At 60.7% G+C, this 21,331-nt stretch overlaps 2 protein-coding genes across 5 annotated transcripts in view; one reads left to right on the top strand and one right to left on the bottom strand.

Annotated features, from left to right (window-relative positions):
• Positions 1-11,642, top strand: part of DNAH1 (dynein axonemal heavy chain 1) — a 73,387-nt gene extending 61,745 nt beyond the window's left edge. The window contains exons 56-77 of the mRNA XM_040628716.1: positions 786-953; positions 1,048-1,239; positions 1,363-1,494; positions 1,950-2,075; positions 2,717-2,836; positions 2,964-3,113; positions 3,237-3,397; positions 4,225-4,450; positions 4,584-4,779; positions 5,089-5,240; positions 5,879-6,075; positions 6,321-6,469; positions 6,726-6,880; positions 6,962-7,093; positions 7,684-7,854; positions 7,939-8,118; positions 8,187-8,363; positions 8,938-9,108; positions 9,272-9,402; positions 9,757-10,108; positions 10,680-10,914; positions 11,473-11,642. Coding sequence (XP_040484650.1) covers positions 786-953; positions 1,048-1,239; positions 1,363-1,494; positions 1,950-2,075; positions 2,717-2,836; positions 2,964-3,113; positions 3,237-3,397; positions 4,225-4,450; positions 4,584-4,779; positions 5,089-5,240; positions 5,879-6,075; positions 6,321-6,469; positions 6,726-6,880; positions 6,962-7,093; positions 7,684-7,854; positions 7,939-8,118; positions 8,187-8,363; positions 8,938-9,108; positions 9,272-9,402; positions 9,757-10,108; positions 10,680-10,914; positions 11,473-11,594 — 3,795 coding nt within the window. The 3' untranslated portion in view covers positions 11,595-11,642. The remainder of the gene's footprint in view (positions 1-785; positions 954-1,047; positions 1,240-1,362; positions 1,495-1,949; positions 2,076-2,716; positions 2,837-2,963; positions 3,114-3,236; positions 3,398-4,224; positions 4,451-4,583; positions 4,780-5,088; positions 5,241-5,878; positions 6,076-6,320; positions 6,470-6,725; positions 6,881-6,961; positions 7,094-7,683; positions 7,855-7,938; positions 8,119-8,186; positions 8,364-8,937; positions 9,109-9,271; positions 9,403-9,756; positions 10,109-10,679; positions 10,915-11,472) is intronic.
• Positions 11,643-12,175: 533 nt separating this feature from the next.
• On the bottom strand, positions 12,176-21,046 carry BAP1 (BRCA1 associated protein 1). Of its 4 annotated transcripts, none has more exons than XM_040628712.1 (17): positions 20,906-21,046; positions 20,778-20,807; positions 20,614-20,668; positions 19,504-19,636; positions 19,003-19,122; positions 18,504-18,565; positions 18,276-18,418; positions 17,947-18,025; positions 17,368-17,491; positions 16,932-17,079; positions 16,243-16,427; positions 15,633-15,766; positions 14,595-15,073; positions 14,323-14,483; positions 13,964-14,125; positions 13,769-13,841; positions 12,176-13,570 (listed from the first exon to the last, which is right to left on the bottom strand). In XM_040628712.1, exons 1-17 carry the CDS (start codon positions 20,940-20,942, stop codon positions 13,437-13,439), a joined length of 2,259 nt encoding a protein of 752 aa, XP_040484646.1. In that variant the 5' UTR covers positions 20,943-21,046; the 3' UTR covers positions 12,176-13,436. The 4 variants fall into 4 exon arrangements, with proteins under 4 accessions (XP_040484646.1, XP_040484647.1, XP_040484649.1 ...); XM_040628713.1 differs by having other exon boundaries at positions 17,368-17,437; XM_040628715.1 differs by having other exon boundaries at positions 13,964-14,056; positions 17,368-17,437; positions 20,906-21,044.
• Positions 21,047-21,331: the final 285 nt, after the last annotated feature.

Below are 21,331 nucleotides of genomic sequence, written 5' to 3'. Positions count from 1 at the left end.
TATCCACGGCCACATTCTCTCTTGGGGTCTGCTTCGTGGGTAGGTCAGCCTGGAGCCCACCACCCTCTTAGGGGACTTTATTCAGCCCAGAAATTGGGTAGGGGACAACTGCCTGTGCGCCTGCCCCCCGCCCACCTCCATGAGTCAGTATGGGGCCCCAGACACCCCAGGCTGTGCTGGGAGGGTGGAGATCATGGCTCATAGGCAGCTGGACCCCCTACAGGCTTCCCCATTTTTCCTCTTCCACTTCTATCAGTCTAGAAACCAGAGGCCCCACACGCCTAATTCAGCCCAAATCGGGAGTGCACACAGCCAGTGCTCAGGCTCCCTGGTCCCAGGCTCTGAGCTCTGGGAGTTCATGAACAATGCAGATTCCTGGGCTCATCCTGAACTACGGAGTTGGAGTCTCACAGGGTGGGATGGGAACCCTGGGGGTGTGGTGAGCTCTCAGGGCGAGGATTAATACCCTTGACCGTGAGCCTGCTTGGGCATCAGAATCACTCGCTGGTCTCCACACCTGTCAGGAAGTAGCCCTTGTCGCTAAGTGAGTTTTTAATGGGGCCTGCATATTACCAGACCTTGAGACTGCATGGTTTCTTGTGGATGAAGTCTCTCGTCATATTCTCTGGAATCCTGGATCCTTTCTGGACTCTGTTTGTTCCCTGAGGAAGACACTTGTGCCAGGGCGTGGGGCTCAGAGCACGAGCAGGGTGTTCCTCAGCAGGCCCCACTGCCCCTTCCTCCCTGGAAAGCTGCCCCCTGATGCCCCGGGTTCCCCGCCCCAGGATAACATCGGGGAGGCGGTGATCAAAGCCATCCAGCCGTACATTGACAACGAGGAGTTCCAGCCGGCTGCGATTGCCAAGGTGTCCAAGGCCTGCACCTCCATCTGCCAGTGGGTGCGTGCCATGCACAAGTACCACTTTGTGGCCAAGGCGGTGGAGCCCAAGCGGGTGAGGCCCAGGTGCAGCTGGGGGGCGCGGGGGAGGAAGGCGAGGGCGCTCCCGGGGCCCCTCCGCAAGCTGGCCCTGGGCCCTCTGCCTGCAGCAAGCCTTGCGGGAGGCCCAGGATGACCTGGAGGTGACACAGAGGATCCTGGAGGAGGCCAAGCAGCGCCTGCGCGAGGTGGAGGACGGCATCGCCACGATGCAGACCAAGTACCGGGAGTGCATCGCCAAGAAGGAGGAGCTGGAGCTGAAGTGCGAGCAGTGCGAGCAGCGGCTGGGCCGCGCGGACAAGGTCGGCAGGGCCGGCTGGGAGGGCCTTTGGGCTGCGAGAGTCTGGCCGGGGGGAGGTCCTGCACCCCTTCCCCAGCCCCTGGCCTGGCCAACCACAGCCCACCCCACGGGGCCGCCTCTGCAGCTCATCAACGGGCTGTCGGATGAGAAGGTGCGCTGGCAGGAGACCGTGGAGAACCTGGAGCATATGCTTGGCAACATCTCCGGTGACGTGCTGGTGGCCGCCGGCTTCGTGGCCTACCTGGGCCCCTTCACGGTGAGGAGCCTTTCAGCCCTCGCTGCGACAGCCTTGCCTCCACGAGGGGCAGCCTGCAGGGCGGCTCTTCCCTCACACACTCACTCAGCTTCTCGGGTGCCCTGTCTGAGCCAGGCGCTGTTCCAGGCATGGAAACAGCCAGAAGACCCACCTGGCGGGGCTGGCCTTCTAGTGGGAAACCTGAGCTCGCACTTGCATGCTTGCTGGGGGCATCTCATTTGGTCCTCACAGCCTCGCTGACAGGCGGGCCTATTGTCATTACTCCTGCTTCACAGAGGAGGGCTGAGGCTTATGGGGGCCAAGGAAGTCACCCAAAGTGGGACCTGAGTGCAAGTGTCTGACTCCACGTCTGGGCTCTACCTCTGTGTATAACTACTGAGTGCTGGGGGACAGGGGAGGTGGGAGGACGTCCCACGTGTCGTGGTGGGGTGGCCCTGAGGCTATCATCTCCCCAGGGCCAGTACCGCACGGTGCTCTACGACCACTGGGTCAAGCAGCTCACAAGACACAAGGTCCCGCACACTGCTGAGCCCACACTCATTGGGACGCTGGGAAACCCTGTGAAGATCCGCTCGTGGCAGGTGCCCACCCGGGGGGTGGGGGCTGGAGTGACTGGGCTGAGCCAGGAGCCTCCTGCTTTCCTCCGCTCCTCTTTCCTGGGCCTGCTCAGAGATGCCTCCCCTGAACCTGCTCGGGCCCAGCAAGAGGGTGTGGGTAGGAGAGGAGAAAGCTGAACATGGTGTGGCACGGATATAGCTAACTGGGGCAGAGAATTCAAGGGGTGCTTGTCAGAGTGGGTTGGGATAGGAGAGCAGCATCCAGGGTGAGGTTAAGAAAGTTTTCCCCAAAAAAGATCTGAGCTAGACCCAGAAGGACTGGTAAAGTTGGCCCAGGGAGAAAACCAAGAGGCTATTGGCAGAGGCCAAGGGAGAGCATAGGCCAGGGTACCGATGGCCCGTGGGCTCTGGGGAGATGGTCTGACTGAGGACTAGGTAGGCAAGAGGGCAGAAAGGCCCAGAGGAGGAGGGTGTCGGGATCCAGCCTGAGAGCAGGAGAGAGTCAGGGTCCTGTGGGCTGAGACCCATGCACACTGTCGCCTGCCCCTACCTCCAGGGGCGCCACAAGGAGAGGGACGAGATAGCCAAGCATAGAGCTGGGAGTAGCTGTCGCCCCAGCTGACCCTGCTTGCGTGACATCCCTGACCCAGCCTGATGCCCCACAGATTGCTGGCCTCCCCAACGACACACTATCAGTGGAGAACGGGGTCATCAACCAGTTCTCCCAGCGCTGGACTCACTTCATTGACCCCCAGGGCCAGGCCAACAAATGGATCAAGAACATGGTGAGCCCCCCTGCCTGGTGTGGCCACCCCATGCAGCCGGGCTTAGCAGGGGCAGGGGCAGGGGCAGTAGCTGAGCGTCGGGCAAGCTGGCAGCTCCCACACCCCCCACTTGCCCCCACGCCCACAGGAGAAGGACAGTGGGCTGGATGTGTTCAAGCTGAGCGACCGAGACTTCCTGCGCAGCATGGAAAATGCCATCCGCTTTGGCAAGCCCTGCCTTCTGGAGAATGTGGGCGAGGAGCTGGACCCGGCCTTGGAGCCTGTGCTGCTCAAGCAGGTGGGCCTGCAGCGGCAGGGGGCCGGGGCAGCCTGCCGGTCTGGGCAAGGGAGAGGGCGGCCCCATCCGCTGCCTCCCTGGGGAAGCCCGGGCCACAGCGCTTGCCCATCCCGCCCACCGTAGACGTACAAGCAGCAGGGGAACACGGTGCTGAAGCTGGGGGACACGGTGATCCCCTACCACGAGGACTTCAGGATGTATATCACCACCAAGCTGCCCAACCCACACTACACGCCCGAGATCGCCACGAAACTCACCCTGATCAATTTCACCCTGTCGCCCAGGTAAGCCCCGCGGCCCCCAACCCAGAGCACCAGCTCTGCCTCCCGCCTCTCTCCCACCCCCAGGCCAAGACTCGTGGGTCTTTCCCAGAGGCTCCAGCAGCTTCTTCCGAGGCGCCCTGGCACCCCGGGCCTTTCTAGCACCTCCACCAGCTCCCCTGACTTGCCACCATTTCCAGCTAAGAACCCCCACCTCCTTGATCGCTGGTCAGGACCCCTCAGCCTCCCTGGTCAGCGCTAGCGCCATCTTGTCTGGGTGCCCTTCCCCCACAGCTCAGCCCTTGCCAGCCCCTTGTGCACTCACCCCCAGAGCTGTCCCAGAGCCCTGAGTCAGGCACACCCTGATGCCCTGCACCCAAGCCCTGTTTCCTGCCTTGCTGCTGTGAGCAGGTGTCAGGCTAATGGGTACACTTTGCTGGCCACCTGCACAGAGCCCACAGGCCCACTCCACATTCAGGCCTCCGTGTCAGTGGCCAGTACGAACCTGTCCACAGATGAGGTGGTGAAAGGCCTATCCCCTACTGGTCACCCAGCCCCCTCCTGCCGAGATGAAGTTTGTCAATGACCCCAGCAACTCACATATCCAACCACCTGACCCCTCCTGGGATCCGCGGTTGCCACCGGGGTCTCACTGAGAACTGGTCGCTCTGTAGGCAGGCTCCGCATTAGCCCTGCAGCCCGAGACAGAGGCGAGGCCTCCCAGGCTGACGCTGGCAGGGGTGCTGGGCTCTCAGAACCCTGCGGGCACAGGTAGCTAGGTGAGCAGACTCCAGGCTGGCCCTCTGGAGCCTGCCAGCTGTTACACACACAGTGTCCCCTTCCCCTGGCAGTGGCCTAGAGGACCAGCTGCTGGGCCAGGTAGTGGCCGAGGAGCGGCCAGACCTGGAGGAAGCTAAGAACCAGCTCATCGTCAGTAATGCCAAGATGCACCAGGAGCTGAAGGACATCGAAGACCAGATCCTGTACAGGCTCAGCTCCTCCGAAGGCAACCCTGTGGATGACATGGAGCTCATCAAGGTGCTGGAGGCTTCCAAGATGAAGGCTGCTGAGATCCAGGTCAGCAACGGCCTGCCCCTGCCTGCGACTCCTGCCCTTGCCTCCCCCCTGCCCCAGGCCTGACCCGTGTCCCCGCCCACGCCTGCCTGCCACTGCCCTGGGCCTGACCACCACTCCCCTGCCGCACCTCCAGGCCAAAGTCAGGATTGCAGAGCAGACGGAGAAGGACATTGACCTCACGCGCATGGAGTACCTTCCCGTAGCGGTCCGCACCCAGATCCTGTTCTTCTGTGTGTCTGACCTGGCCAACGTGGACCCCATGTACCAGTACTCCCTGGAGTGGTTTCTCAACATCTTTCTCTCGGGCATCGCCAACTCGGAGAGGGCAGGTAGCCCCGGCATGCGCGCACACGGACACAGATGCTGGGCTCCCAGCGCGGTACAGATGCGACAGGGGGACACATCTGCCCCGGGGGCACGCATATGTAAACTCCTACCCGTGTTCACTTGCACATCCTCTCCGATCAGACATGACAACACCCCCCCACCCTCCTCAGAGCCCCTTTACGCAACTCCATACGCCCCAAGCGGGGGGCCCAGACATGGCTGCGGGGCTGACTGGCTGGGCTGGGCCGAGCCCCGGGAGTCTTGCTCCCCTCACCTCCCCCGCGCACTGCCGTCCCCTCCCTGGCCTGCAGACAACCTGAAGAAGCGCATTGCCAACATCAACCGGCACCTGACCTACAGCCTCTACAGCAACGTCTGCCGCAGCCTCTTCGAGAAGCACAAGCTGATGTTTGCCTTCCTGCTGTGTGTCCGGATCATGATGAATGAGAACAAGATCGACCAGGTACACGAGCGGAGGGGCAGCCGGCGGGGGCGGGGACCCAGGACACACGGCCTGAGGAGGTGCCCGTGGCAGGGCCTGGGAGCACAGGGTGGAAGGAAAGAGAAGGCCGGGCATGAGGGCACAGCCCGAGCAAAGGGGCAGAGGCCTCAGGAAACAGGTCCTTGCTTAAAACAGCCAGGAGAGCCTGGGTTCGTTGTGGCCCGCGCTGTCCTGGGAGCACAGCCTTCTCAGAGCCCAGTGTCCTGGTGAGCAGAGACTGTCCCGAGCCTCGCAGGCTCTCATGAGCCCCAGGTAGCTGCTGTGGCTGGAAATCACTGGGGAGAGAGTGAGCGCTGTAAAGTTACAGCTACTACGGCTCCAGCCCCCGCTGTGGGCAAAACCCTTGGGAAGCAGCTGAAATTCTCATTCTTCCTACTTTCCAAAGTGCAGAGATGGAGGCTCAGAGAAGTCACATCCTCTGCCTAAGGACACACAGCCAGAAAAATGTGGAGTGGGGACACTAACCCAGACCTGTCTGACTGCCCTCCCCAGGGAGGACTCCGTGTCTCTGGCTGAGAGTGCTGGGGGGCCACTGCTGGGGAGGGGTGCCGGAGACAGGTCACGGGGCCTGGGCACTAGGCTCCCCTATCCCCTGCCAGGGTGAGTGGCGCTACCTCCTGTCCGGAGGCTCCATCCAGGTCACGACTGAGAACCCGGCACCTGACTGGCTGTCAGACCGGGCCTGGCGAGATATCCTGGCGCTCTCAAACCTGCCAGCCTTCTCCTCTTTCGCTGATGACTTCCCAAAGCACCTCTCAGAATTCCAATCCATCTTTGACAGCCTCGAGCCCCACCGGTGAGCTGCGCCCTGGGCACAGCAGGGAGGGCACACACAGGGGTGAGACCCCAGGGATAGGCCTGCCCGGAAGGTTTTTCTGAGGAGCCACCCAGGGGTGCCCTGAAGCTGTGGCTACATCATGTCCCCTCCATGGCACGTACCCTCCAGGCGCTCCACTCTCCCCGGCCATCCAGCCGGCAGAGTCCCTGGGGCCAGTGCTCTTCCACAGGTCAGCTCTCAGGGGGACATGGGCACTGTTGCAGGGAGCCCTTGCCTGGCATCTGGGATGAGTACCTGGACCAGTTCCAGAAGCTGCTGGTTCTCCGCTGCCTGCGTGGGGACAAGGTTACCAATGCCATGCAGGATTTCGTGGCCACCAACCTGGAGCCACGCTTCATTGAGCCCCAGGCAAGTGCCATCAGCCAGTGCCCTGGACTAATCCCCACCTCTGGGTCCCAGGGGCCTGGCTGCACCTGGACAGACCATTTTGCAGCCTTGGTTAGGCTGGAACTCCTAGCCACACCCTCCAAAGGCTGTGGGAGATTCCAGGCCCCACCAGGAAGCCTCTCTGAGAGCTCTCTGCCAGCCCCAGGACCCCCCGCCTTGCCCTGGTCCCTGCCCTGCCTCAGCCCCAGGTGACCCAGCATCTGTCCCTGACCTGCAGGCAGCCAACCTGTCAGTGGTGTTCAAAGACTCCAGCTCCACCACGCCCCTCATCTTCGTGCTGTCGCCCGGCACCGACCCCGCGGCCGACCTCTACAAGTTTGCTGAAGAGATGAAGTTCTCCAAGAAGCTCTCCGCCATCTCCCTGGGCCAGGGCCAGGTAAGGACTGGGTGGGCAGTGGTGGAGGTGTGGAGGCCGGGCCAGTTGGCCCCTCGCCGCTCAGCACTCCCGCCCCCACAGGGCCCTCGGGCAGAAGCCATGATGCGCAGCTCCATAGAGAGGGGCAAGTGGGTCTTCTTCCAGAACTGCCACCTGGCACCGAGCTGGATGCCAGCGCTGGAGCGCCTCATCGAGCACATCAACCCCGATAAGGTGCGCTGCCCTGCCTGCCACAGACCCAATGGCCTCCTTCGCTGACGGGACTACTGACGGTCCCTTCAGTCCCCCAAGAGTCCCTTGACAGTCCCTCGACAGGACCGACAAGGCTGAATGAGATCGTCCCACAGAACACGCAGCTCAGCCTGGGCACACAGCACTCAGGAAGTGATATATGGAACAAGCCTCGGCTAGATTTATCTGCTCAGTGTTTCCTCCAGGCACTGTTCCCCATGGGGATGTGACTTGCCCACGTCCACCCAGCATAGACTGGTGACCCTGGCACTGGCCAAAGCCCATATACTTTTTTTTTCCTTGGGTGAGGGGGTGCAGAGGGAGAGATAGAGAATCCCAAGCAGGCTCCAGGCCCAGCGCAGAGCCGACACGGGGCTCGATCTCACAACCCTGAGATCGTGACCTGATAAAACCAGTATTCTTAATCAGTGGTCTGCCCAGCCTGGCCTGGCCCGGCCCACCCAGGGGGAGGGTCAAGCTGCGGGTGGCCCAGGGCTCCTGGTGGGAGGGAACCTGGTGTGGGGCAGCCACCAGGTGTGGGTCCCCATGCTCACGTGGTGCGTGGACGCCAGGTGCACCGGGACTTCCGCCTGTGGCTCACCAGCCTGCCCAGCAACAAGTTCCCAGTGTCCATCCTGCAGAACGGCTCCAAGATGACCATTGAGCCGCCACGCGGCGTCAAGGCCAACCTGCTCAAGTCTTACAGCAGCCTGAGCGACGACTTCCTCAACTCCTGCCACAAGGTGAAGGGCAGGGGTGTGCGCTCGCCCCGCCACTGCCTCGGCCCTCGGCCCACCCCTTACCCCCCTGCCCCCCGCCTCTCGCAGGTGATGGAGTTCAAGTCCCTGCTGCTGTCTCTGTGCCTGTTCCATGGGAACACGCTGGAACGCCGCAAGTTCGGGCCCCTGGGCTTCAACATCCCATACGAGTTCACGGACGGGGACCTGCGCATCTGTATCAGCCAACTCAAGATGTTCCTGGACGAGTACGACGACATCCCCTACAAGGTGGGCCGGGCACAGGCTGGGGCGGGGCGCTGGGCGCTTGTGCGGGCCCTCACCCACCCACCCCGTAGGTCCTCAAGTACACAGCCGGGGAGATCAACTACGGGGGCCGTGTCACGGATGACTGGGACCGTCGCTGCATCATGAACATCCTGGAGGACTACTACAGCCCCTCCGTGCTCTTCCACGATCACAGCTACAGCGCCTCGGGCGTCTACCACCAGATCCAGCCCACCTACGACCTCAACGTGAGCACGCCCCCCACGGCCCGGGCAGCCTGCCAGGCTGGGTGGCGGGGGTACCACGGACACCTGGGAGCAGGGGAAGAGGAGGCATGGCCCGGCCCTCCAGCGGCTCCTTTTCATGGATTACTCCATCCCACAAAGAGAGCCACAGTGAGGGAGGGACCCAGCCCCCGCCCCCTGGAGCTCTGGCCTCTCAGCCACTGCCTGAGTGTAATTGTTCTGTCGAGGCAGGACAGCTCCTCCAGGGGTCCCAGAGCACCCTTCTGCTTCAGCTAAGATGTGTGCGGAGCCAGCAGGGCCGGGTTGGGGGTCGGAGTGTGGGTCATCATTGTAAGGAGGGAGGCGTCACTGGTCCGAGCAGCTGAACGAGGGAGCAGAGAGCAGGACGGCAGCAGGAAGAGGGCTGGCAGGGAAGCGAAGGCTACCCACGCGGGCCTCAGGAGCCATGCGGTCCTAAGAAGAGGGAGATGCACGAGGGTTACAGGTCAGGGAGGCAAGTGGGAGCTGTGCTCAGTTGGAGGCCCCCCGCAGGCCGGGGGTAGAACAAAGCTTCAGGGGCGGCCCTCCTGCACTCCAGGGCTACCTCTCCTACATCAGAGGCCTCCCTCTCAATGACATGCCTGAGATCTTTGGCCTGCATGACAACGCCAACATCACCTTCGCCCAGAATGAGACTTATGCCCTGCTCGGTGCCATCATCCAGCTGCAACCCAAATCATCCTCTGTGGGCGGCCAGGGCCGGGAGGAGGTAGGTGGCAGCAGGGGAAAGGGGCCCACGGGTTGGGCCGGCCAGTCTCCCACCCACTATCCTGCCTGCTCCCCCGTGGGAAGGAACTCTGTGCATGTGGAATCCTACAAGAATTAAGGGGTGCTGGCCCTGACCCCCCGTGTGTGTCCCTTTGCCCCCACAGATCGTGGAGGATGTGGCCCACAGTATTCTGCTCCAGATTCCTGAGCCCATCCCCTTGCAGCTGGTGATGGCCAAGTACCCTGTGCTGTATGAGGAGTCAATGAACACAGTGCTAGTACAGGAGGTCCTTCGGTAATCTGCCCGCCCCCCCAGCCCTGAGTTACCACGGACAGTTACTATGACAGAGAGACGACAGCAGCAGCTGCTCTGGGCCCGGGGCCATGCTCAGTCTGTGCTCTAACGCAGCCACGTTTGATTGTTCCCACTTCACAGATGAGTACACCAAGGCCCCAAACTGTGAAGTGACCTAAAGTTACATGTTTGCTAAGGAGCAGAGCCGAGCTCAGTACCCAGGCTGCCCGACTCAGCTCTATGCTCGCAGCCCCCACACCGCGCCATTGTTTTTCTGTCTGTGGCCTACAACTGGGGAGTACAGATCCTGCCCGCCGCCGACCACTGCTTGCTTCCTTGCCCCTGGCTCCCTAGGTACAACCGGCTGCTGCAGGTGATCACGGAGACGCTGCGAGACCTGCTGAAGGCACTCAAGGGGCTGGTGGTGATGTCCTCGCAGCTGGAGCTGATGGCTACCAGCCTGTACAACAACATCGTGCCTGAGCTCTGGAACGCGAAGGCCTACCCATCGCTCAAGCCGCTGTCCTCATGGGTCATGGACCTGATGCAGCGGCTGGACTTCCTGCAGGCCTGGGTCCAAGGCGGCATCCCAGCTGTCTTCTGGATCAGTGGCTTCTTCTTCCCCCAGGCCTTCCTGACGGGCACGCTGCAGAACTTTGCCCGCAAGTCTGTCATCTCCATTGACACCATCTCGTTTGATTTCAAGGTTTGCACGCAGCCAAGGTCAGGCCAGGGTCAGGCTGGGTATGGCCTGGGTCACGCCCCCAGTATTTACAGCGGCCAGGCAGGAGGGGTGCCGAGGGCACAGCTGGCTGCCAGTTGGGCGTCCTGAGTGGGTTTGGGGGGCAGGGAGAGCCAAGCCAGAAGAGGCTGTGAGCCCCCAGGAAATCCCTAGGGGCAGGACACAGACTGTAGGCTGCCAACTAAAATGGTGGGTGAGTGGGGTGCCTGGGTGGCTCAGTCGGTTAAGCGTCTGCCTTTGGTTCGGGTCGTGATCCCGGGATCCTGGGATCTAGCCCCGCGTTGGGCTCCCTGTTCAGTGGGGAGCCTGCTTCTCTCTCTCTCTCTCTGCCCCTCACCCTGCTCATGTTCTAATGTTCTTTCTCAAATAAATAAACAAAAATCTTTAAAAAACAGATAAATAAAATAAAATAAAATGGTGGGTAATGAGTGGGTGGGCAGAACTCTCAGGAAGGAGTTAGTGCCTCCTGACCCAAACCGTAACCCAGATTCCAGGTGTTTACACGTGTGGGGGCATGTCTGTGCGCCCACCACAGGTAATGCAGCAGTCCGTGTCGGAGCTCAAGAAAAGGCCCAGTGAGGGGTGCTACATCCATGGACTGTTCCTGGAAGGTGCCCGCTGGGACCCTGTGGCCTTCCAGCTGGCCGAGTCTCGGCCCAAGGAGCTATACACAGAGATGGCCGTTATCTGGCTTCTGCCGACGCACAACCGCAAGATCCAGAACCAGGACTTCTACCTGTGCCCCATCTACAAGACGCTGACCCGAGCGGGTACGGGCCCAGGGTGGGGAACGTGTGCCACGGCTGGGGGACCAGAACGGGGCCAGCCTAACTGGTGAGGTCAGCTGAACAGGGCTGACAGAGGCCGGTCAGCCCTCCTGAGAGTGACCAGGCCAGGACAGAGCTGGACCACCAGCAGGCAGGCCTCGAGGGTAATGCTCAGAGCTTGGGCTCAGTCTGTGGGAAGTGGCCTCTGAGCTCACCATCTTCTTGTCTCCCTCAGTAGACCCACCTGGGTCTTAGGAGCCCCCATCTACTAAGGAAGGTTCAGAGGGGGTAACGGAGACTTGGGAGGGGAGGTGGGCCTGGGCTGGGTCCGACAGGGAATGAGCAGCGGCCCCCAGCTCTCCCATTCCTGTCCTCAATCGTGTGATAACCCTGGCCAGGCCTGAGCCCTGGCCTGGCCCGTTCACCGGGCAGTCTCCCTCTCGGGTCAGGGCGCCTGCTTGCCCCCACCTCAGTCTGCTGAGTCCTTTGCCTTTACCCTGTTCCTACCCTGTTTCTGCTCTTGTGACAGACAACTTAACCTTCCTCTCTTGCCTGCTCCAGGAACGCTGTCGACCACAGGCCACTCCACCAACTACATCATTGCAGTGGAGCTCCCCTCCGACCAGCCCCAGCGACACTGGATAAAGCGTGGTGTGGCCCTCATCTGTGCCCTGGACTACTAGACTCAGGACAGAAGAGTTGGGGCCATTAAAGTTGTTTTCTAAACAGTCCAGCTGGGCCTCGGCTACTCGTCAGTGCCCCTGTGTGGGTTTCACTGGCGGGGCAGCGGTGGGCGTGAGGGGCTGCGGCGGCCTCTGGAGTGAATGTGCTTAGCAGTGGGGCCGGCACACGGGGAGCAGCTTTGGCCTGCTGGACCTGTCCAAATGTAACAGGGGTAGAGCTGCGCCCTCCAAGAGGGCCCCTCCAGGGACAGCGCACCACGCAACGCTAGAGGCTGCCTCGCCTCAGCCCAGAGCCCTGGCATCTGCTCAGGCAGCAAGGCCATCCCCGAACTGGAGGGAAGCCACGGCTCTCTCCTCCCAGACTGCCTCTTCAGGCTCCACAGCCCACCCAAAGCCCCTCCTCAGCTCGGGTTCTAAATCCTGGGTCCAAGGTCCCAAGAATCTCTGCCCTAGAAGGCTGGATGCCTGCGAATGCATACTTCTCACCCCTCTGGTCACAGTCCCTTGGGCCCAGGTTTGGTTGGGTCCTCCTTCTCACCACAACCTAGCCTACAAATCTTAGGCCAGCAACCACAGGAGAGTTGATTTCTTAGGAGAGTTTTATTCATTCATTGATGCAATATTTACAGGGGCCAGAGAAGTCAGACTGTGCTCAGCACAGAGGCAGCTGCTACACTGGCCAGCCATCCCCTGCCCCGGTCACTATGTACAGATAAGGGGCCTGCTTAGATCACCTTCGAAGCCATCTGGCAGAGGCCATGGGGCTCTGTCGGGGCCTGAGCTCCACAGACAGTGCTGGGCCCGTTGCCCTTGGCATTAGGCCCTCTGGGAAGGCTGGGGCTCCAACGGGTTGTTTTAGTCCTGCTGTCCCCCACCCTGAGTGCCTTGCAGAGGCTTGAGAAGCTGGCGCGGCACGGAGAGCCGAGTGGCGTCAGCTTCCTGCGAGTAGCCCTGTCTCTGCTATCCCTAAGAGGAGGGAGATGTGGTAATACTGAGGGGCTGGGCAGGGGCTCCTCTGAACCCCAGGCTCCAGGGGCAGAGCCCAGGAGCCCAGGCAGGCCCACTGCCAGGGCTACAACACTGAAGCCAAAGAGCCCCAGAGCCTTGCTGCAGACAGCAGTCTTGACAAGCGCGGCTGAAGCCGGGAGGGGAGCTTACAGGCCAATAAACAGCTGGAACACTTCTCTCTGCTCAGGCTGTGGGACCCCAGCGGGCTGCTCATTCCACCCCTACTAGGACACCCCGCTCCCAATCCAGCCCAGCAGCCGGGTCCCTGAGTTTGGAACTCTCCCGGGAGGAAGAACAGACCTGGCTTCCTCACAACAGGGACGACCGGTGGCTGGGGCTAGAGCCGCAGGGCCCGACGCCCACCCAGGCGCCCAGCTGGGACCCTGCAGTCAGGGCTCCAGCACGAGGCGGGGACCTGGGCCCACCAGGATGACAACTGTTGGAAAGAATGCAGTCAGGAAGCTGGCTGTGTCAACACAGTGGTGGCAAGATGGGTTAGAGCCCAGAAAAATAGACGTCTCTGTAGGTAAAATATATACTCTGCTGCCGAGGCAGAAAGGCCAGGTCCTGCCACTCCACAGCCGGCTGTGGGTGCAGCCGCAGCACCGCACTGCGCCCCAGCGCCAGCTGCTGCTTCCAGAGCACGAGGGGCTGCCCTGCCCTGCTGGGCCCTGGGCACAACGCAGGGAATCCAGCCTGGCTCCCACTCCCAGGGGCTGGGCTCTCTGGCTGGAACTATTCAGTAATACTGGGAAGAGGGGGAGCGGGGCAGGGAAGGGGCCCCTGTGAGGGCCACGCGGCAAGAGCGGGCTGCAGAGTACGGGCCAGCAGTCCTCACTGGCGCTTGGCCTTGTAAGGGCGCGAGCGTTTCCGCCGGTCGGGCTTCCGCTGCTTGTGAAGCCGGCCGATGCTGACCCCCTGGCGCCGCCGCACCGAGATGTTCTGCTCCACCAGGTTGGCCAGCATGCCTGCGAAGAGGCCGAGGCCCTTGAACAGGTGGCTGGGGGCACAGCAGCCACCCACTCCATGGGCCACAGCCTCAGGCCAGGAGCGGACGCTCTCCTGGCCCTCCTGGGCCCCCCAGGCTGCTCAAGCCCCAAAAGAGGCCTGAGGGACATGGCCTGAGCAGGGCATGCCAGGTCAGCTGCAGCGGTAAGTCCCCTCACCTTCCTGGGCCAGCATGGAGATGAAGGTACAGATGAACTCGTCATAGTTGTGGGTCCTTCTCTGATCGTCAATCTGTGGGAGAGAAGGATGAGAGCCCTTAGCCCATCTCCCCACAGCAGCCACCAGCTGACCTCGGGAGGTCACACGTCCGGAAAGACAGGGGCAGAGGACCAGCCGCTGGAGAGATGACCCACCTTGAACTTCTTCCTCTTCTCCACCTCTTCCTTGAGGCAGGCCTCGTAGTTTGCAATCTCTGCCTCCACACACTTCAGCAGTGCCAGCAGCTCCTGCCAAAATCCCGCAATGCCCCCCTCAGGGGGGCTGGCCAGCATCAAAGTCCCCCCACCAGGAGGCAGCTGGAGGCAAGGATGAGCAGCCAGAGTCCGCAGAGCCTACGAAGGCCCCGGCTGCTACCCAACCCAGACAGGTTTCCTGGTGCCTGGCTTCCGCCACCCACCTTTACACCAGAGCTCCAAGGCCCCAGCTCCTGGGCGGCAGTGCCTCAGGCCTTCCCACTGGCAAGATAAGAAGAGAAGGCTGCAAAGGGACTCACCTTGGGTGAGTACTTCTCCCCACTCAAGGGCTCACCAGGCCTGGCCAACCCAGGCTTCTCTCTGCTGTCCACAGCGTCCGCTACCTCCTTCTCTTCCGGGCTACTGGACCCCTGGCTGCCTTGGCTCGGTCTGCTGCAGGGTGAGGAACCCTTCCCACCCTCTGGGAAAAGAAGGCACGAGAAGACCCCTCAGAGCGCAGAATACTTGGTGGTCACTTGGCCACCCCCCTGCTCAGTACACCAAGCGGCCAGTGAGCCAGTCGCAGGCGCACCTGTCAGTGCCAGGGGACTCAGCACCCCATCCTCAGCGAGGTGCAGCAGGCCCGTGCTGATGACAGGACCCAGGTCGCGTACAGCGCGATTGTAGCGGATGCAGTCAACACGGAGCAGGCTGTCATCCTCTCCAAAAAGCACCTTGGAGATGTGGGAGGTGACAGGGCTGGAGGGCCGAGTCGGGTTGGCTGAGCGAATGGGCGACCGCAGCGGCGAGTTGAAAGCACTGCCGATCTCGGAGGCCGTGTCCGTGCTCTCATTGCTGGGGGTGGGCGAGGGCTGCGAGTGTGTGGGGACCGCCACGGCTGGGCTTGCCGCCCCGCTGCTTGTCTTGATGGACAGAGGAATCGAGAGGTCTTTCTGGGACTCTTTGAGCTTCTCGGCCAAGACATTGATGGTGTTGGGCTGCAGCACCGACAGCTGTCCGTCCCCAGAGCCACTCAAAGGCCCTGGTTTCCCTGGCCCCTTTCGCTTGTACCTGGGGGGGCCCAAGGAGAGGTGAGACAAGGGAAGGGGCCAGGCGACCCCGCCCAGCAGTGTCCAGAATAGCCCTGGGCACGGCCTGGCCTCCAGGGACTGACACCGCAGCTCCTCACGCTGGGTCTGGCAGCCTGACCTGGCCCCCCAAGCCTGGCCCCCAAGCTCCGAACACCACAGCCACACGTTCCCAAAGGACACCTCTAGTCCAGCTGTCTCACTCTGGCCTTCCGCCAATGCCAGGTCTTCTGAAAGAGCTGCTCCTGCCCCATCTCCTCCATCCCTGCTTCATCCAATCCTTCGAGGCCTCGCCGGAAGGCCACCTCCCAACAGACAGGCCTTGTTATCTGGTTAAATGTCTTCAACGCTCCCCCAAGCCCTCCTGGAGTCTTGGGGACCTGGGACCTGCCATCAGCCCCCGCGTGCCAGCCTCCCACAGGACCCAGCACTCAGCAGGTGCTCAGTGTTATATACTAAAGGGCAGCCTCAGACGTGGGTTGGAATAGTCAAGATAGCATCTGTAGCACTCGAGCCTCCAGCCTTCCAGAGCTGAGGCTGACCTGATGGCGGAGTTGGTGTTCTGCACGTCGTCGTCCTCATCATCCTCGTAGTCGTCCTCGTCGTCGGAGTACTGCTGGGGGGGGCGGACTGGAACTCGGCTGCGGCCCACACCTGCTGCCAGGTCTTCCTCCTCCTGAGGCAGAGACCAAAAGCAGCCATGAGCAGGGACCAGTCAGCCCGGCCTGGACACAGCACTCACAGCCAGAAAGCCAACACGGCTCTCCAGGTCACGTCCACTGAATGCCAGGTGTTCCAAGCCCACCCTTGATTCCTGGGGCGGCTGCTGCCCACCCACACGCCCCGCCTGTGCAAGACTTCTAAGACAGAGTACCCTGAAACAGGTGCCTTTACTGTGCCGGCAAAACCTAACTCATAGAGCGGTACCAGGAACATGCCCTAAACATCTTGCCCCACTGCTGTGTGAGTGGACTGAAAGTTGGAGTTCTCTCTGCCTCTCTCAGCCCCTGTGGGGGCTTCTGGGTAGCAGAGAGACTTGGCCACCTAGGCCTTGGTATAGGGTGAACACCAAGGAACCACCTAAGGAAACTGCTTGCTGCAGCCTCTCAGGAGAGTACTGGAGGGGCTCGGGCAAGGGTGCTCCCAGCTCACCTGCATGGGGGACTTGGCATAGTTGTGATTGTCCAGAAAGGCCGGCAGCCGCTGAACAATGGGAGCGGGGTTGGGAGGAACCCCATTGAGGCTGCTCCCAGGAGGCTTCACCACCAGCTTGGGTTTGCTGGGAGGGCTGTGGGTTGGGGCTTGGGGGCAGGAACCAGGCACTTCCTCCACACCATCTGAGAGGACAAGGAGCACAGGCAGGACCTTCAGCCAGATCCAGAAAACCTGTCCTCAGACCACCATCTCCCCAGATATAGCACTGCTCCCTCCTCCCTTGCCAGAGCGGAACAGGTGCGCTAGCTAATGGGATGAGAGTCCGCAAACTCTAGGTCGTGGGCCCATAGCGAGATGAAGGATGAGACGGGGAAAAGGGAGGGAGGGAGACAGGAAAAAAAAAAGCTCTTAAGAAAACCAGAAAGGGAATATTTATTATAGAGAAGGTTCAGGAGCTGTGGTAATGTCAGCCCTTTACAAGTACCTTTCTTTAGGGGATGACTGCTCTCCCTCCATGTTCCGAGGAGAGAGGGCTGCTGGCACCGGGCCTCAGGCCTCCCACAGGAGCCTCTGAACCTCTGCCCAAGTGCATCCATACAAACAAGACTTGCTCTGCTTGGGCCTCTCAGCTCAAGCTGTGATGGGGTGGCTCCGAGGCCAAGGGGAGGCGCCAAGATCCCTGGTACCTGTGTGAGTGCCCTCGGAGGCCGCTGCGGCCCTGCTTGCCTCCAGCGCCAGCGGGGACTTGCTGCTGGCTGGTTTGGACTCCTCAGCCAGCTGTGGCTCTTGAGACTTGTGGGTCTGAATCAGCTCTGGCTGTGTTACCCTGATCAGCTAAAAACAGAATTCAAGGCTCAGAGGAGTGAAAGCAGAACCCCTAGCCGCTTGCTTGGACAGGGAAGGGCCTTAGTTCTAACTGCTTGCTCACAAGGAAACAGAATAGCTGAACCCAAATCTCCTTTTAGAAGCTATTCGCCCCCCCACCCCAAGTCCCAGCTTTCCCACAGGGAAAGCAAAGGAAAGGAGTGGTAGGTGAAGCCCAACAGATCCATAACAAAGAGCGATCTGGGAATCAGAGACCACACCCAGTGGAGGGAAGAGGGATGGCGGAGCGGTCCGCACCTGCTGCAGGGCCTCCAGTACTGTCTGACGGTTCACCTTCAGCACATGCAGCCTGGCCTCGTACTTGATCCTGCGGTCGGGCACCACCGCCATCAGGTTGAAGCGGATGTCGTGGTAGGGCTCCCTGCAGTCACAGCCGCAGCCGTGAGAGCAGCTCCCGCCCCAGCACCACCATCGAGCTGAGATAAACAATCTGGCAGGGCTCCCTGAAGTCACAACTATAGCCACAGGTATGGGCGCCACCCCACCAGGCGGGCAGCAGCTAGCAATGCCCACCAGGCAGCTGAGCTGGTGCCTTCCAATGACCTGCACGAGGGGCCTATCAGCAAGTGAGCCAGCATGTCTGGGCCACCTAAGGCTTCCCCAAGGCCTCCCCCTCCCCCGCCTGTCCCAAAGCAGGCCATACGCAGCCTGGGTAAGAAATAGGGCAAGGAGGTGGAAGCCCAAGATCTCAGCTTGACCTGGCCAGATCCATCATGTGGCCTTGCATGACTCATCTGACCTCTCTGCTTTCCCTTTTCTGCGTCCCTCCCAATGGAGGCACAGCTCCAGAGGGAAGGGCAAGCACAGAGCCCTTACCCTGCGGTGGCGAGGCCGATTCGCTCCATGATGACCCGCCGGGCCTTGTCTGTCCACTCCTCATCCTCCCCCCAGGGCCCTAGGGAAGACCAAGATGAGGAGTCAGCAGGTGGGAAGTCCTGAGTTTGGACAGGCCAGGAGTGGGAAGGAAGACGGAGAGCAGTTGAGTCAGGGAGTCTGGGGTACTCAGGTAGCGCAGTGCAGGGTGCCATCCGGCCAGAGACAGATGCCCTCAACACCACCCCCCTGCCACTGGGTCCCCAAGCACCTGAGAATCCTTAGCCCTAGCTCCCTAGAAGGTAAGCAGAAAAACCCAATGGTTTCCCTACCATGGTCAATGGGGTAGACCTTCAGCCCATCCAGCTCGAAAAGCCGGCCCGTGATAGGCACATAGCTGACAAAGTGGAACGCTTCCATCGTCCGCACGGCACTAAGGCCATTCTGCTTCTCGGGGAGGTGGCGTGGCTCAGGCCTAGGGAAGGACATACTCAGGGCCCAGAATGAGACAATCCTTCCTCCCCCACGCCCTCCCATCAGCTCCCACAGCTCCCACATACCTGGCATGGCTATTATGTGCCTTGGCCAACTCTGGGGCATTGCCAATCGCATATCCTTTGCTCTAGAGAGATGGAAATAAGACATCAAAACAACTTCTCAGGTGGGCCTCTGGGTGGGAAGCAAAGCTCCGGAGAACAGGCCTGGAGGCGTTCCAGGAACTTGAGGCAGCATAGATGGATTTTCCTGAAAGGTTAGTGGGGACAGAAAAGAACTCCGGAGCCCCAGAACGATGGGGTTAGACTGGCACAGTAATGAGTGGACACTGGAGAGGAACGTGGCCTGACACAGACCTGACAAATTCCTAACACAGTGTCACCTAAGGAATGTTCCTTTCCTCCTTAGGTCTTGAGCCTAAAATTTAAGGGTCAAACATAAGGTAAATCATTTGAAAGAAAATGGCCTCATCGCATCAAATGCCATATGGTAGCACTGCAAGTGGGCCTGGGAATCAGATCTGCCCAGCAAGTTGGGAGCCGGGATTGAGGTACCATGGCCTACCTCCGGGCTGAAGCCTTTGGTGAAGTCCTTCATGCGACTCAGGGTGGGCCCCAGGTCCACACTGCTGCAGTTCAGGAGCACGCTCAGCAGGGCATGAGTGGCACAAGAGTTGGGGATCAGCTGTGAAACCCAAGAACAGTCACTCATACACAGCATGCCTCACCCCAAGCCATACTCATTGAGAATGGGGACCCACAGAGGGACAGTCCTATCTGGACAACAAAACTCATCAGCTTCCCTCAGCTCCACCCAACATCTGTTCATTCAACTAAATACCCACCAGCTGTCTGGGGAGATGCAGAGCAGACTCGACACCAGCCTGCTCTAAAGATACTCCCTTTTGTAATGAACTAAGAGCTCAGTTCCTTCTGCCAGGGGACTTCTCTAACCGCCACTCCTGGTATCTGCCTATCTTCTCCTCCTGCCTTCCCCCACTTCCACCTCCCAGCAAAGACAATGGCAGCATCCCACCCTCCAGACGAAACACAGAGCCCAGCAGACCTGATGGGCAAAGAACATGTTATTCACAATATCATCATCAATCACAGACGTATCATCCACCAAGGTAGACACCTTGCGACGGGATCGGCGTTCTTCGATCCATTTGAACAGGAAGATGAATCCATACACTGGGCTGGGGAAAGTAAGGGGCAAAGCTAGACCAGCCAAGTGGGGGAAGGCAATCAGCATCCCCTTTCTTCTCCTGCCTATTCCCATACACTGTGTTACCACTCAGGTGCCCTTCCCGTGATCCCACCTCTACCCTGGCTTCTTTCCAACAATGCCTCAATTGGCCCTTAGCCCTCACACCCAGAAGCCTGCTGCAGGCAGAGTCAAGCATCAGCTTCTGGCTGTGAGGCTACAGGATACCCTGTGTCCTGGAATAAGAGAAGAAAAGCTGGATACCCTGTGTCTGGAATAAGAGAAGAAAAGCTGGAACCTATGGCCCACAACAAGGTAGGAACAGAAGGTAAAGCAAGAAAAAAAACTCTGATCGAGGAATTTAAACACTAATTCTCACTGTGAACCCCAAGGCCTGGGCCCCAGTGCAGTGAAGAAAGCAAATGAACACCTATATCAGTCCCTTCTTTCCTGGAAGATAAAAAGAGATCTCTCAGTTCATGCACTGTAATCGCTCCACACCTTTACTCTGCAGGACGACCAAGACAAGGCCCTGAGGTTGGTCACCCTGGAGGGGGCCTTGTCAGATGCCACACACCAACCAATCAATACAAGGCCTTTGTGAAGGGATTAAAGCCACACATGAAAGCAGTAATTAATAAATTACAGCAGGCACTGTGTGACCTGGGTCAAGAGAAGGGGCTACCTTCCTGCTACAAAACCAGAAAAGGCAGCTGAACTGTACTGCAAAGGATGGTTAGATTTATACAGGGGGGAAGGGACTACTACATAAAGGGAAGTGCTGTAGGAAGCCTGGGAGAAAACAAAAATATCAGCTCGATCAGGAGGGCACCCAAAGACGAGGGGTGCTTCCATGTATGAGATTTTATAACTTGGGATTCCTACACTACCTCCCTGAGGGGCACTCCTCCCCTGGCCCTTCCCTTGCCCTCGGGGTGTTAAGGGAAGGCCCTAGCACCAGCCACTCACCCCTGACATTTGCTCTGAAGGTCATAGATCTCCTCCACCTGCACCCCTTTGACACCTGCGATCAGGGAAGGAAAGAAGTCGGGACGGGCAGCCCCAGGCTGTGGAGCGAGGGCACAGGAGTGGGCCTCCACAGCCCGGATCGGGCGGGTAGGAGAGACTCTTACCGAAATCTTCCACCAGGAGGGTGAAGAGGCCTGGGTGGGGCGACAAAAAGAGCAGGTGGTGGTCAGGCGGGCGCGTTTCGGGCCCACCCGGCCTCCCCAGACCCTGGCCCGCCCAGCACCCTCCTCACCAGGGTCGCTCTCCAGCTCCAGCCAGCCCTTATTCATCTTCCCCCGGGGCGGCCCCTCAGCGCCATGTCCAGGCCCTCCCGACCCACCGCCGCCCGCGCCGGGAGCCCCCGCTGCCCCGGGGCCCCTAGCCCCACACACAGACAACGGGCCCAGTTGGCGTCACCCGCCCGCGCCGGCGACACTACGTCACCATGGCGCGACGTTCTTCGCCCCACCTCTGGGCTTGTCTTCCGCGGGACGGATTCTGGAGGTCCGGGCGCTCGCGCTAGAGGGCGGGGCGAGAGGAAGGGGCGGGGTGGGGGCGGGGCTGGGAGCTGGCCGCGCTAGAGGAAAAGGCGGGGCGGGGCGGGACGGGGACAAGGGGGCGGGGCGAGAGCGGGGCCGGGCTCAGGCGGCACGAGAGGAAGGGGCGGGGCGGGCGCGCG

The sequence above is a fragment of the Ursus maritimus genome, unplaced genomic scaffold, assembly GCF_017311325.1.
Source record: "Ursus maritimus isolate PB19 unplaced genomic scaffold, ASM1731132v1 scaffold_14, whole genome shotgun sequence".
In the NCBI taxonomy this organism is placed as follows: domain Eukaryota; kingdom Metazoa; phylum Chordata; class Mammalia; order Carnivora; family Ursidae; genus Ursus; species Ursus maritimus.
The sequence above is the reverse complement of the archived record's forward strand: the minus strand, read 5'-3'. Positions and strand labels throughout refer to the sequence as shown.

Excerpts from the sequence above, each read along its gene's own strand:
- BAP1 (XM_040628712.1), bottom strand. The coding sequence starts at position 20,942 with ATGAATAAGGGCTGGCTGGAGCTGGAGAGCGACCCTG. Across the intron at positions 20,808-20,905 it reads GGAGCTGGAGAGCGACCCTG|GCCTCTTCACCCTCCTGGTG; the intron begins GTGAGGAGGGTG and ends CGCCCCACCCAG. Across the intron at positions 18,026-18,275 it reads GGTCTACCCCATTGACCATG|GGCCCTGGGGGGAGGATGAG; the intron begins GTAGGGAAACCA and ends GGTCTTCCCTAG.